At 31.4% G+C, this 15,822-nt stretch overlaps 1 protein-coding gene across 3 annotated transcripts in view; it reads right to left on the bottom strand.

The window, feature by feature from the left end:
- The window catches only part of LOC124955296 (fibroblast growth factor receptor homolog 1-like), a 33,621-nt gene that overhangs the window by 8,660 nt on the left and 9,139 nt on the right, over window positions 1-15,822 (bottom strand). For 2 of the 3 annotated variants that reach the window (XM_047509512.1, XM_047509513.1), the window contains 3 exons: window positions 12,743-12,975; window positions 1,154-1,531; window positions 215-607 (listed from right to left, as the gene is read on the bottom strand). In XM_047509512.1, the coding sequence (XP_047365468.1) occupies window positions 215-607; window positions 1,154-1,531; window positions 12,743-12,827 (856 nt within the window). In that variant the 5' untranslated portion in view covers window positions 12,828-12,975. Of the gene's footprint in view, window positions 1-214; window positions 608-1,153; window positions 1,532-2,203; window positions 2,522-12,742; window positions 12,976-15,822 lie in introns of those variants that run through there. The other variant, XM_047509514.1, reaches the window with a different exon arrangement.

The raw sequence follows: 15,822 nt of genomic DNA, 5'->3' as shown, positions 1-15,822 counted from the left end.
CCGATAATACTAAAACGGGAACCTGAATGCAGCGCATTAATCGTATGTAAGAGTTATCGCGGGTTTATTTCTTTTTTCTTTTTTTGTTTTTTTTTTCCGTTTTTTTTTTTTTTTTTTTTTTTTTTTTTTTTTTTTTTTTTTTATAGACCAAAAGAGAGACGTTTAAAACAGGAATTGCGAATTGGAATAGTTATTACGTAAAATTTGTTCTCACCTATAATGTCGACCTTGAACGTATGATTTATGCAACCGAGATGATTGCAGACGATGCAAGTATAGTTTCCACTGTCATCGGGCACGAGGTCTTCCAGTCTTAATGTCCATTTTGTTTTGATCATTGTACCAAGAGATCTCTTAGGTTCTTCGTTGTTTTTCAACCAGGTAATGTTAGGCCTAGGATTACCGACGCTTGGACATTTAAGTCGTAACATATTTCCAGCAGGTTTTACGATACTTCCATGCATCTCGTCGCTTTTGTTGAAAGAAGGCGGACGGTCGGGTAAAGTTTTGTTATGTTCCCCTGCCATTTCGTTTTCACCTTTATCGTTGTCCAATTCTACGTCAGATTTCTCACTGTCCAAATGCAACGAACGCGTCTCAGGTAGATCTAGAAAATATATGTATGAGATTTAAATAGTTCCCCCCTTCCCTCCCCCCTCCCCCTTTATAATATTTCAAATTTTCTAACTTTTGATATTAATAAATAAACCTTTACGATTTTACATATATAACGTATCTATGCATGTATATATTAATGTGTACGTATGTATATGCGAGTAAAATTGATCGATATTTTGTCATTGAGATTCGAGACAAAATATATATATTGATAAATTATTATCGTTAACGATAAATGATACGATTTATTATTTTTAATAATGCATAAATATAATAATGATTATTATCGAAAGAAAAATTATTTATCCCCGTGATCAATATTTATTGACAATTATTTATTATTCTGTTGTTGTTGTTTCGATGAAATTGGATCGATATAAAGATCGAATGATTTAAATTGGAATAAAATCTTTCTTTTGATATTTACGAATAATACAGAAAAATGTTTGAAAGATTATTAATCACCATAGTAATATTCTCTCTCTCTCTCTCTCTCTCTCTTTTTTTTTCTTTCTTTATTTTAATATGAACTTACTTCTCGCCTCGATTTCAAGCTCGTTCGTTTCCTCGCTCGGTCCGAGTCCTTCGAGAACATTACCAATTTTCCCATCATCCTCGCGATGGTAACCATCGTTTTGTAAAGCCTCTTCAACTTTTAACGTAACGTTCCTCCATTCGATCGTTTTATTATTATCATTATCATCATCAGTTTCGGTTGAGCAACCGTAAGAACCGGCGTCGCTTATCTCAATGTATTTGAATCTTAACGTTTGCTTCATAACCCGCAACCTCGTTGACGAATGACGCAGTGCCACGTTGTCCTTGTACCATGTAGTCTCGCCGTCGTAGTCCGTTAAACACCTTATAGTCAACTTTTCGCCCGTGGAAACGATTACGTCTGGATTCGAGATATCTGTAATGATGCAAAAGCCAATCGTTTAAAAATAGAACGAGTTAAACGTGAAAGATTGAAACAGAGATAGAATCAGAGACAGAGATAGAAAGAGAAAGAGAGAGAGAGAGAGAGAGAGGAAATCGCTGGAAAATATACACTTCGAATTGTTTGCGTCATTTAATTTCTTTATTTATTTATTTTGTTTTTTATATTGAGATAATATCATTGACGTAATACCATGACTCTTTGTTTTTCTATTAAATTTAAAAAAATTTCGCGCCCTCGTTCGAGAGATACGAGAAGAGTAAGAAAATCTTTTTACGAGACATGTACGTCTCTTTTACGATCGTGTTTATTATCCCTCTTTTTCTTTCTCTTCTTTATCTCCTTCATCCCTTTCCTTTTTTTTTTTATCTCTTTCTTCTTTCTTTTCTTCTTTAATTCCGATTAACATCTGATCGTCTTCGGCCGTTGCATTTTACAAATGTAACGTTCGAATTTGATTTGAATTTCGAGTGCGCGCGCACGCGCGCATGCGCGCTACGCACCGACATCGTTCGTTCTCGTTCCGCGAGAGAAAACAAATGGATAAAACGTTTACGACGCAAAACGATGCCTTTAGCTTAACCCAACTTCCTCCGCACACACTACCGTCACCGTTTCAATTCCCTTATCCCCTTACCCTCTCACCTAAAGTAACGACGTTTTATTAATGGTATATAAAGTTAATAATTTCCAACGTTTCGTTAAAAAATTTTAATTCTCCATTAATCCCAGTATTATATGTTTTCCTTCTTTCTTTTTCTTTTCAATTCTTCATTTTTCTTCCTCTCTTTTGTCTTTTTTATCCCTTCTCTTTTTTTTTCCTTTTTTCTTCTTCTGCTAATGTCTCCCCCTCATTCACTCGGTGAAGACGACGACGGCGCGTACGGCTACGCCATTTGGAGAACGGCCAAAAGCGAATTGCGATGCCGTTTCTCTTTACCTCTACACTATAGACCCTCTCCTCCTCTCTTTATTCCCTCCGTTCGTTCTTCCCTACCTCTCTCGTTGCCGCCATACGTCCTTCCTTTCCACCTTGTGCTTCCACATTTCCTCCCTTTAACACACTCTCTACTTCTAGACCATGGAAACGTACATACGTATATGCGTATGTGCGTGTGTGTGTGTTGTGTGTGCGTGCGTGCGTGCGTCTGTCTCCTCTCTGACTAAATTTAGAAATTTGTCGAGGGCAATGTCGTCCTTCTTTGCCACGACCAATCGTCGCGGAATGAATTCAGAAAGAGAAAGAGAGAGACAGACAGAGAGAGAGAGAAAGAGAGAGAGAGAGAGAGAGAGAAAATCGGACGGAATGTTTTCTCTCTCTCTCTCTCTCTCTCTCTCTCTCTCTCTGTCTTTTTTTCCCCGAATTGCATTGAACTCGTTTCAGCAGCTTCAGCATTTTCGTCGTTCTTCAAACATCCTTCTATATGCATTTCCGTACGGAGTACTCGACGTTGTTTGATGATACACTCTCTCTCTCTTCTTGGAAATCGATCGAGTTTATTGTTACTCGTAACGAGAGATCTCTTCTTCTTCTTCTTCTTCTTCTTCTTCTACGTCTTCGTCTTCTTCTTCTTCTTGCTTCTAGCTTCTAGCTTGCTTACTTCCTTCCTTCCTTCCTTCCTTCCTTCCTTCCTTCCTTCCTTCCTTCCTTCCTTCCTTCCTCCCCACCTTTTCGTTTGGAACGTGGATCCGACACGTGCGTCGCACGTGACATCTCGAAGACGCTTGGACGTCCGATCATCGTTCGAACGTGGATCATCGAAAGTCTCTTTCTTTTCTTTCTCTCTCTCTCTCTCATTCTGTTCGTTCCGCGACCCGCATATTTTGACCTTCGGTAATTTTCGCCAAGTTTCGGTACTCTCCTCTTCCTCCTCCTCCTTCTTTTCTACCTTCTCTTCATCTTTCTCCTTCCCGTTTTGATAAAATTGAAAGATCAGATATCAATCGTATTTCGTTCACTGTGTTTCCTTCTCCTCCATTGTTGTTATGTTGTTGTTATTGTTTTTGCAAAGAAATAGGATAGGGATAGAAAGAGTGAGGGCTAAGCAGAGTAATGATCAATGACGAGAAATTAATGTTAAGGGAGGAAGAATTTCTTGTTCTTGTTTGATATCGATCAGGATGAATGGATTGGATTGGATTGATTTGGTATGGTTTGGGTTGCATTGGGTTGAGCGAGGATTTAGAGACGATGCTGAAAGGAGAACGTCGGAATGAAGGAATGGGGGAATGGGTGGAAACATTGGGAGGAAGAGGAGGAGGGGGAGGTGTAGGAGGAAGAGAGAAAGAGAGGAGGGTGGGTTGAGTTTTGCGTCTGGGATTTAGGCAAGAAAGACGTATACGATCTATCCTCCCGGCGAATAGACTCGATTCAACGGGGTATGACGTAGCTCGGCCATCTGCGTCCGAGTGAGCCAAGTGCGCCCGGAATAGCGATAAACGTTTCGAGAGTTTCATGATGTTGCCTCTCTCTCTCTCTCTCTCTCTCTCTTTCTCTTTCGTTCGCTTTCTCTCTTTCTCTTTCTCTGTCGTTCGCTTTCTCTCTTTCTCTTTCTCTTTCGTCGAAAATGTTACCGTTTCTGTTTGCGAATTGACTTTGAAGACATGATAAACAGATCAACAATAACAAAAAATGATGTCAATAGGGACAACAACGACAACGACGACGATGATTATAATGAAGATAGAAGGACAGAGAAAGACAGAGAGAGAGAGAGAGAGAGAGAGAGAGAGAGAGAGAGAGAGAGAGAGAGAGAGAGACATTATAGTTTTTTTTATCTCTTCGACCGATCAATTTAGTTTCTTGTTTGAGATAGGCGGAAATATGTCTGAGAAAATTTCCAAGGAAGGCGATTAATGATACATAAATCAAGAAAGTCAGTGAAAGGAACACCGAGAGCGAGAAAATATATGTACATACATATGTACTCAAAGATTTAAGTTTAATCATTCTCGATCGTTTTCGCATTACTCGGAAATACGATTGATTTCGTCGAACACAATTCACCGACGATTTCTCTTCTTTGTTTTGTTTTCCCTCCCCCCCCCTTTTTTTTTCTTTTTTTTTTTAAATTATATAAAAAATGATTTAAAAACTCGACTTGAAAAAAAATTTCTGATACATTCATTATACTTAATGTTTGTAATTATTATTAATTAGTGCTTTGTAATCAAGTAATTTTGTTTGTTTGTTTGTTTGTTCGTTTGTTCGTTCGTTCGTTTGTTTGTTATCGATGACATATAAATAGGTAAACTAGAAAATAATTTAAATTCGACTTTGTAAAAAAAATTTCTTATGCATTTCCTACAATATACGATATAGCGTTTCTAATTATCTTCGTTCGTTCGTTATCGACGATATATAAATAAATAAATAAATAAATAAATAAATAAATTAGAAAATGATTTAACCTCGAGTTAAAAGGAAATTATCTATTGCACTCGTTGATTATAGTTAATGTTTGTAATCAAGTAATTTTCTTTGTTAGTTCGTTTATCGATGGCTTATAAATAAGTAAATTAGAAAATGATATTTAAACTCGTGACACGGAAGAAAATTTTCATTATAGTTTTAATGCTCGTAATTTATTTAATTATTTCCTTCTGTTTTTACGCTTTTATTTATTTTTTCTTCTTTTGTTTTTCTTTTGTTTGTTTGTTTGTTTTTTTTTTTCTTTTCTTTTTTTGCTGCATCGATTTCTTCTTCTTTCCTTTTCTTTTCTTTTTTTTTTTTTTTTGCTTTCGTCAAAATTTCTTTTCCCTTTCTTCGAAAGTAATACGAGGAAGATTGTCGTAACGTGAGTAAGAATTAACCAAGTAAACAAGTAAGTAAGTAACTAAGTAAGTAAGTAAGTAAGTAAGTAAGTAAGTACGTATATCGTCGAAATCTCTTTCGTATGATTCGATCCCCCGGTCAAATCGCGCGCCTGGTTGTGCGCGCCGTCTCTTTCATTGTCCAATTGGTAATATCAACTGCTATTACGCCGTTGAATACATTTAATAGACAAAGGATTGGCAGTGACTGTCATTCCGTCTCTCTTTCCTCTTATCGAATTGCTTCGATATCTTTTTTCTTCTTTTTTTTTTTTTTTTTTCTTTTCAATTGTATATACATTTCTATTTTACTCATCGCTATTTCTATTTCTCTATTTCTCTCTCTTTCTCTGTCTCTCTCTCTCTGTCTCTCTCTCTCTCTCTCTCTCTCTGTCTCTCTCTCTTTGTCTGTCTCTCTAATTTCATTTCTGAATTTATTCTCGTATATACTTCTTCATCTCGTCTCATCTCATCTAATCTCATCTCATCTCCATCTCGTCTCGCAACATTTCGATAAATGAATTTTTGGCTCGGAATCGCATAAACGTAGAAACGTTTAAAACGTACTATTAAAAATAATCATTTTGATATATGTCCGAGTGATGTGAAATTTCTCGTTAGACACGAAACGTATCTATTTGCCTGAGAACTCTTTTCTTTTTTCTTTTTCTTTATTTTTTTTTTTTTTTCTTTTTTTTCTTTTGTGTGTGTGTGTGTGTGTGTTTCGATGTTGACAAAAATAAAATTATAAAAGAAAAAAAACAAAAAAAAAAAAAGAAAAGAAAAAAAAAAGAAAAATAAAGGGAAATAAAAAGGAAGGATTCTTTTTTCTTTTTCATTCTCGTCGAATCGAGATCTTAACGAAACACACACACACATATATATATATATATATATATATATATATATGTACATACACGCACATATGCATGCAGAGAGCGAGAGAGAGAGAGAGAGAGAGATGCACACAAACATTGAGACAAGAAATCTCGTTCAAATGCTTTTCGTGTAAGAAAGGCAATCCTTCCTTCGTTCCAACCATCGACGGTTTGCCAATAACGGGTGAGCGTAAAAGTCCGGTTGTGTTGTATGTAAGCGCGGCATTCAATGACCGGGCAATTGGACAATTGAGCTCAATCATAATAATACTTATATACGAGCATCGTGCCGGAGTTTAGTATATTTCGGCTGCCAGTCGGTATAAGTAATGTATATTTAGAGAAAAATATATCCTATCGGACGAAAATAATTCTTTCGTTTGATCGCCATTAAAGGGACTCCATTTGATTCGTGTATCCTTGGATAGGCGTATGGATTGAAATGGAAAAAAAAAAGAAGAAAAAAAAAGGAAAAATTGCGAATATCAATTTAAAGAAATACGTTCAACGTAAAATCATTCGTTCGATGATTTAAAAAAAAAAAAAAAATATATATATATATATATATGTGTATATTTTTTTGTTTTTTTTTGTTAAATCTAAAAAAATTAGGAATAATATGAAATGTTTATTAGATATAACGATAAGTTATTAAGAAGAATATGTCATTTATTGGATGAATATTTTATAAATATTATTTCAATCGATATTTTTAATATATCATTGCTATTAATGATAAAATGTCGATATGTGATATGGATATTACGGCGATTAATATAAAAAAAAAAAAAAAAAGATAAAAAGAGAAAGAGAGAGAGACAAAAAAAGAAGTAATAAAATAATAGAAAAAATCGTCAACAATTTATAAATTATAAAATATTTGTAAATATAATAATTCGTCGATATTTTAATGTCGATAAAATTTCGTCGATATTTATGATTGAAAAATAATCCAAACGTAGATAGTTGAAAAATAATTATCTATATAACATTCGCATATAATTAATTAATTAATTAATTAATTAAATGCATGTACTGATATTTTATTAGAAATATCGTTCAGAATAATATTCGTACGTATCGGATAGATTTATTTTTAATAAAGAATATTAGTCATTAGAATCGATTAAAGTTAAATTAAGTAACGTTCGAACGAAATGTAAGACTTTTTTTTCCGATATGAATTTTTTTTTAGATATTACCGCCAAATGGTGATTGGTATTATAATGATTAATAAAAGAAATGAAAAAGAAAAATAGAAGACCCGTCAACAATTATAATAGAAATTATAATATATATATATATATATATATATATATATATATATATATATATATGTATATATATGTGTGAATATACATACTTTAATAGAGATAAAATTTCGTCAATATTTATAATTGAAAAGAAAAAAAAGAAGAACAGGCGCGGGTCGTTGAAAAATAATTATCCATACATTGACACGTTCACATATAATTAATTAATTAATTAATTAATTAATTAAATAATTAAATAATTAAATACGTGTGCTTATATTTTATTAGAAATATCGTACAAAATAATATCCTTACGTATCGAATAGATTTAATGTACAAGATATTTGTCAAGTATAGATTAAAATAATTATCGATCGATCGATCGAAATGGAAGACTTTTGATTAGAAAAAAAAAAAAAAAAAAAAGAAAAAAAAAGTTCACGTTATTCCCTGGCAAATTACTTCGAAGAATTTTTGTTCTCCTCAAATAGTATACCATGGTCTTTGGCATCAAGATGGACATTTCGAGGACGAACTAAACGGAATTCTGAATGTTAAAAAGGAAGGGTCTCGTGGTGTCTCCTAACAGACACGAATCTGTAAGCCAGATGTTACTCCAGTCATCCCGTTGCTTTCTTGTCAAGGGACAATGAATTTTTACTTAAGCAGTGATTTTTCTTTTCGCTTCTCATATCTTCTCTTTCTCTTTTCTCTCTCTCTCTCTCTCTCTCTCTCTTGCTTTTCTCTACGTATCTTTTCTTTCTTTTTGGTTTTACTTTTTGTTTTTTCCTTTGCATTCAGGTATTTCTTTTCTTTTTTCTTTTCTCCTTTTTTCGTTTACCCTCTCTTTTTCCCATCCCACCCCTCATTTTTGTATATCTTTCTTCATCGTCGTTAGAACGACGAACATTTTTTACTTAATCACCGATTTCATTTTTTGTATCCTCTTTCTATTTTTTTTCCCCTTTTCTTTTTCCTTGCATGTTTTCTCTCTTTCTCTCTTTCTTTCTCATACACACACACACACACACACATATACACATTCTCTCATCATTGTTAGATTAGAGTGATAGGACAAGACAGTACAATATAGAACAGAAGAGAAGAGAACAGAACAGAACAGAACAGAACAGAACAGAACAGAACAGAACAGAACAGAACAGAACAGAACAGAAGAGAACAGAACAGAACAGAACAGAAGAGAAGAGAAGAGAAGAGAAGAGAAGAGAAGAGAAAAGAACAGAAGAGAAGAGAAGAGAAGAGAAGAGAGAGAGAACAGAATAAAACAGAATAGAATAGAACAGAGGTTGGATAGGATAGGATAGTAGGAAAAGATTAAAGAAACATTGTCCGATTCAAATGAAAATTTTAAATGACATATGTAAGTGGGTAGACGGTTAGATGATACATAGGATATATTTAGATATCTGTATGTATGTACATATATGTATATATGTAAAAACGTTAGATATATGTATTTTAGAAAACGGATAAGGTAAGAATATCCGTATCGTTTCAAATCTTGACCGATTCGCGAAGATACGTGGTCGTTCGCTCCTACTACATACAAACATACATAAACATATATATGTATATATATATATGTATATAAATATTTATGTATGTATGTATGTATATATGTATGTATGTATGTACATATACCCCCATGATTATAAATTATTGTCGCTGTGAAACGACTGCAAACGTTACTGCAAGTACAAGGCAATAATTATTACTCACGAGAGGTATAATTATCCGCGCGCTGAGAGCGATTAATTGCTACGACGTGAAATGCGCCAGGGTGTTCGAGTATTCTCCTCTGTATAAAATATTATTGCTTACTTTTTCCTTTTTTTTTTTTTTTTTTTTTTTTTTTTTTTTTTTTTTTTTACTTTCTTTTTCCTCTTCTTCTATCTCTTTCTTTCATCTCTCTCCCTCTCTCTCTTACTCTTTTTCTTTTCTTCAGTCCTCTCTCCCTCCCTCCCCCTCCCCCTCCCCTTTTATTTCCTCCTATTCCTTTTCTCTCTTGAATTTTCTTTTTCTTCTTTTACTTTCTTGTTTTTATATATATATATATATATATTCATTTTAATCCATTTATCTTTTCATTTGCTCACTTTTATTTCTATTTTCGTTTATTTTCTATTACTTTTTAATTTAACCTTTTTATTTCTTTTTTCTTTTGTTTTTTTTTTCTTTTTTCCTTTTCTTTTTTTTTTTTTTTTTTTTCATATTTTTACCTGTTAATTTTTATTGTCCCTTTTTTGTTTTCGTTCGTTTTTTTTTTTGTTTTCTTTTTTTTTTTTTTTTTTTTTTTTTTTTTTACTTTTCCTGAAGTCGATTCTTTATATAATAAATTGTTGACCGGCAACGTAATCGATTCAAAGGATCTTAATAGAAAAGGAATCGATAAAAAGACGTAATCTCAGAGATTAGACCTAGCAAAGTGCATCATTAGACGAATGCACGCGTTATCGCTAATTATATCGTTATGCGTTCGTCTCCCGATGATTGAGGAACGACGTGCTTGGAAAATGGCCAATGTACGCTCTTCTAAATATGTATGTACATACATAGTTATCTACACACATACACGTACACACATATATATATATATATATATACTTATATATGCATATATTTATATATGCATGCGTTGTATATAATATACTAGCGAGAACGTACAGGAATCTCTCAGAACGAGTACAGGTTTCTAATACTTTTAAGGATTATATATATATATATATATATATATATATATATATATATATAAATAATCTTAAGTAAGTATATATATATATATACTTACACTTTCGGACGTAACTATGATTTGTGATTATATCATTACTATCTTTACTCTCATAGATATATTATATATATATATATATATATATATATATATATATATATATATAATATATTTTATAAATATATATATATTTCATAAAAATCTCATAATACATAGATGTATTATATATATATATATATTTTATTTTTAAACTTTGTATTTTACGTTTTCTCATTGTACGTCCTTTTATTTTATTTTCTTTCTTTCTTTCTTTTTTTTTTCTTTTCTTTTTTCTTTTTTTTTTTTTTTTCCTTTACGTATGCCACTTTTCTTTATACAAAATAATTTCATCCAAATTGTAGAAATAAAATTTAGAACTTTTTTTCTTCTTCCATTTTTTTATCTTGCTTCTTTTTCTTTTCTTTTTTCCCATTTTTCTTTTTTTGAACTGATAATTCTTGCGGAAATAAAATTAAAGAATATTTTTTCGTCTTATATTCTCTCTCTCTCTCACTCTCAATTTAAATTTCGATTTTTTATATATATTGTTCTTATTTTTTTTCTTCTCTTTCTTTCTTTCTATCTTTTTTTTTTTTTTTCTTTTTTTTTTTTTTTTTTTTTAAACGAAAATACAGGAGATGCCGGCCATTTTTTTCTTCGTTGCTACAAATTAACGAGGTGGTACGTTCGAACGTAACTATGATTCTCCGTAAAACCATTACAATCTTTACTCTCGTAGGTGCGTTATCTCTGTTTACTTTTACACTTCGTATTTCACGTTTTCTCACTATGTATTCGTTCAATTTTTTTTTTCTTTCGTTTATTCGAGTATTATACAGGATTTCTTGGAATAGAATTTAGATTTGCTTACATTTTTTATCTTATTTTTCTTTCTCTTTCTATCTTTCTCTCTCTCTCTCTCTCTTTCTCTCTTTATTTCTAAGCTTTCTTTTTAAATTATAGCATTTGTAAAAATGAAGTAGAGATTTTTCTTTCATTTTTTTCTCTTCTTTTATTTTTAAATAAGAATATATATATTCTTTCTTTTTTCTTTCTTTTTTAATGAAAATATAACGAATGGCAGGTTATTTTCTATTCTTTTGTTGTTATAAATTAACGAGGCGTTACTTTCGAAAGTAAGTACGTTTCGTTGTAAAAATTCGTTACATTCTTTACATTCGTACTTCGTCCATTAACTACATATAGATATTTATTTTTACACTTTGTATTTAACGTTTTCCCATCGTCTATTCGTTCAATTTCTTTTTTTTTTTTTTTTTCTTTTCTTTTCGATATTCGTAAAATTTATCTTTCCTTTTCTAAATTTTTTGTTACTTATTATTATTATTATTATTATTATTATTATTATTATTATTATTGTTATTATAATGATTTTTTAATAATTTTTGATTTTATATTTAATTTTATTCTCTCTTTTTTTTTTATTCTTTATTAGAAGAATTAATATTAATCTTTATGTTTCATATATTTTAATTAACATTAGTTTCGTTTGAAAAATAATTTTAATTAGGTTTTCATGCTTCGAGTAAATTTTATTTAATAAATTCTTATTAATTTAGATTTAATTCGTTGAATATCTTTTTTTCTTATTCTTTTGTTTATCAAATATTAATTAGAAAATATCTTTTCGTTATTTATTCGAGTATTTTATAAAATTAGTAAAAAAAAAAAAAAAAAAAAAAAAAAAAAAAAAAAAAAAAAAAAAAAAAAAAAAAAAAAAGAAAGAAAGAAAAAAAAAATTACATCTTCCATTTTTTTTATCTCCCATTTTCTCTCTCCCTCTCTCTATCTATCTATATCTGTCTCTATCTTTATCTTTCTTCTTGAACGTCCTTTTTTTTTTTTTTTGGTTCTTTTCCTTTCTTTTTCTTCTTCTTCCTCTTTTTTTTTTTTTTTTTTTTTTTTTTAATTCTCTTTTTTATACTCTTTCCCTTTTACGAAAATACAACGGTATACGGGTGCGACTGCATTTCTGTTGTTATAAATTAACGAGCTGTTAGAATTCGCCCGTTGGAAAATAAGAGAAGAAGATATCGGTAGCTTACGCGTTCGTCCTCGTACCCGACGAGGAAGAACGTTCTAAAGTAAGCGTTGTCGTAGCGCTAAACTTAGAAACGTGGGCTACAATGTTCGCATATATCTCTATGTATGCGTATATACGCATACATAGGTACATACGTATATACGTGTATACGTATATATGCATATAAAGATACATATAACCACGTAAAGAGAGAGAAAGATATATATATATATATATATAGAAAGAGTGAGAGAGGGAGAGAGAGAGACTTATACGTGCTCGTGGAACTTGAACGATGCTAAAGAGCGATGGCATCTAAACGCGATTTTCAAACGACTGAGTATAGAAGAAGGTAATGCGAATGTATTTATGTATTTATGTCTATGTGCATGCTATATCTCTCGTCACCTAATCGAATCAGCCGTCCGCGAACGTAGACGATCTCCAAGATCCCTAAGAGTATTCCTAGAATGAAGAAATTTTTCGTTGCCATTTCTTCCGTTTCGTTACGTTCCGCTTTTTTTCCCCGTTTCGTTTCGTTTCGTTCCGTTCCGTTCTGTTCCGTTCCGTTCCGTTCTCCTCGTCACCTTCTTATCGACGATATCGATGCTACGAACGAGGCATGAGTGTTGGATCCACACCTGAAACATATTTATAATAATAATAATAATAATAATAATGATAATAATAATAATAATAATGATAATAACAATGATAATAATAATGATAATGATAATGATAATAATAATAATGGCAACGATGATAATGATGATGATGGATTATAATTATTTTCATCTGTCAATTTCAATCGATTGTTTTTTATCAAATACGATATTGCGTGAAAGAATTCTTCGATGTTAAAAAAAAAAAAAAAGAAAAAAAAAAAAAGAAAAAAATAATAGAAAAAGGAAAGAAAAGAATCGTTGAAATTGAATTTCCGAGTAATACGCAGTTGTCCCGCGTAAATTCTATTTCATGGCGGCGTATCTGGACAAGTTCATAAGCCATGTACAAATAAACTTTTAAAACTATATATGCGTGTTCTATCGTATGTTCGAGAAGCAAAGGGAAAAAAGAAAGAGAAAGAAAATATAATGGAAAATAAAAAAGAAAAGGCAAAGATAGATGTAACAAGTAAAATAAAAAAAAAGGAGAGAGAGAGAGAGATATTACTTTGAGGAAGTTAAAAAAGTATGTACGTTGGTAACGGTGGCTGAGACTTATCGAGTCACTTCGATAATTTTACATGAGTCACTTTAAAAGGAGAATGATCGAAGTATGACGCAAAGTGTTTTATTCTCTGCGTGAAATCTTAGCGAGATAATGAATGTCGAGATGATCGTCGTGAAGTATTATTTTCGTCTTTGAAAAAAAAAAAAAAAAAGAAAAAAAAAAGAAAAAAAACAAAAAAGGATAGAGAATGCAGAGAAAGTCAAGAGAGAAAGAGAAAACTTATCGTGATTTAGGAAGAACAAAGAAAAAATATGAAAGAAAGAACAGAGAAAAATATTGTCATGGAGTTTTTGAGAGGAAGAAAGAGAAAATTGTCGTCGCGATTTAAAAGAAAAAAAAAAAAGAAAAAAAAAAAAGTTAAAACTTCAGAAAAGACTTCGTCATGATTTTGAAGAAAAATAGGAAAATTGCGATTTTGAAGGAAAAAAAAGAACACAAAGGAAAAAAGGGAAAAGAAAATAAGAAGGTAAAAATTGTCATCGCGTTTTTGAAAATAGAAAAAAGAAGAAAAGAAAGAAAGAAATAATCCTTGTCGCGATTTCGGGTGAGAAAGAAAAAGAAATGGAAAAAATTGCAAAATTAAAAAAGAAAAAAAGAAAAAGAATAGAAAAAAAAAAAAAAAAGAAAGATAAAATGATTTACAACGACAGTGTTCTCGAGATTAATATCGATCGTTTATTAAAAATTTCTCTCTTTTCCCTCTCTCTCTCTCTCTCTCTCTCTCTCTTTTCTTCTCACAATAAAGAGTCGGTTCGAGAAGAAAGCAAAAAAAAAAAAAAAAAGAAAAAAAAAAAGAAAGAAAGAAAAAAGGACGTACGGTCGATAAGGAGACGGAAAGGATGCGCGATCTTTAATCCTTCAAAAAAAAAAAAAAAAACAACAAAAAAAAAAAAAGAAAGAAAGAAAAAAAAAAAAAAAAAAAAAAAAAAAAAAAAAAAAAAAAAAAAAAAAAAAAAAGGAGAAAAAAAAAAAAAAAACAAAAAAAGAAAAAAGAAAGAAAAAGCGAGAGAGAGAGAGAGAGAGAGAAAAGAAACAAACAAAGAAATAATAACAGTCGTCTCGCCGATCCCTATCGATCTATCTATCCATCCTCTCAGTGCGATGCATGTATTTATATATACATATATATATATATATATATATATATATATATATATATAATGCATGCATGTATGTATGTATGTATATATGTAAGTAATAAATCGTAAAATCGCGCGAGGCTGTAAAACGAGTCGTTCTAATGTTATGTTGAGAACGCGGATAAAGGCACGTGCTCGAATGAGAGAGACGGATTTTTAGCGTTGGAGAACTACACGGCAATGATATTACGATCGATTTGAATGATACAAAGGGAATGATCTAGGCCAGCACAGCGTGCATCTCGAAAACTATGACAAAAGCAAAAGCAAAGGCAAAAGCAAAGGCAAAAGCAAAAGCAAAAGCAAAATGAAAAAAAAAAAGAGAAAAGAACAAAATCCATTCGACATCGAATATGCACGTCGTTTATCATTATTTCTCGTCGAGCGATGATTGGGTGGAGGCGGAGGGGAGGGGTAGTAAGGTAGAGTGGTGATGTGGTGATGATGTGGAAGGGGGAGTTAACCGAGATAGTATTGATAAGTAGTGGGGGGGAAAATATTTTTTGATCTTCAATCTGTATTTCCTCTTGCGATCGTTTCGAAACGATTTCTCTCTCTCTCTCTCTCTCTATCTCTCTATCTATCTCTATCTTTCTTTCTCTCTCTCTCTCTCTATTTCAAATACGATTTCTTTTACTCTGAGAAGAAAAATCCTAAGTGGCATTTTTAAGTCCTTCTTTTTATTTTTCTCTTTTTCTTTTCTTTCTTTTTTTTTTCTTTTTTTTTCTTCCATCTCTCTCTTATCACGGAAACGAAATTAATGTTAATCGTGTTTCGAAACATACGTAAGTACTTAGATAGAGAGATGATAATTTGAAATTTAGATTTAAAATATTGATTTCAAATCCGACCAATTTCTTCCCCCCCCCCCTCTCTCTCTCTCTTTGCGGGGGGACATTTAAGGCGCTTAAACTTTGAACATATATATATATATATATATATATATATATATATGTATGTGTGTGTGTGTGTGTATGTACATATGTATGCATATACACACACATATATATATACGGTTTAAATGAGAAAGCGATAAGAAATCAAAGGAGAGTTTTATTAAAGGATTTCAAATTGCATGGAGGGAGTTGAATTTGTTAGAGTCTGTTCTTTCCTTTT

This window comes from Vespa velutina, chromosome 18 (assembly GCF_912470025.1).
Source record: "Vespa velutina chromosome 18, iVesVel2.1, whole genome shotgun sequence".
Taxonomy (NCBI): Eukaryota; Metazoa; Arthropoda; class Insecta; order Hymenoptera; family Vespidae; genus Vespa; species Vespa velutina.
Note: the sequence above shows the minus strand (reverse complement) of the source record. Positions and strands in the feature narration are given on the sequence as shown.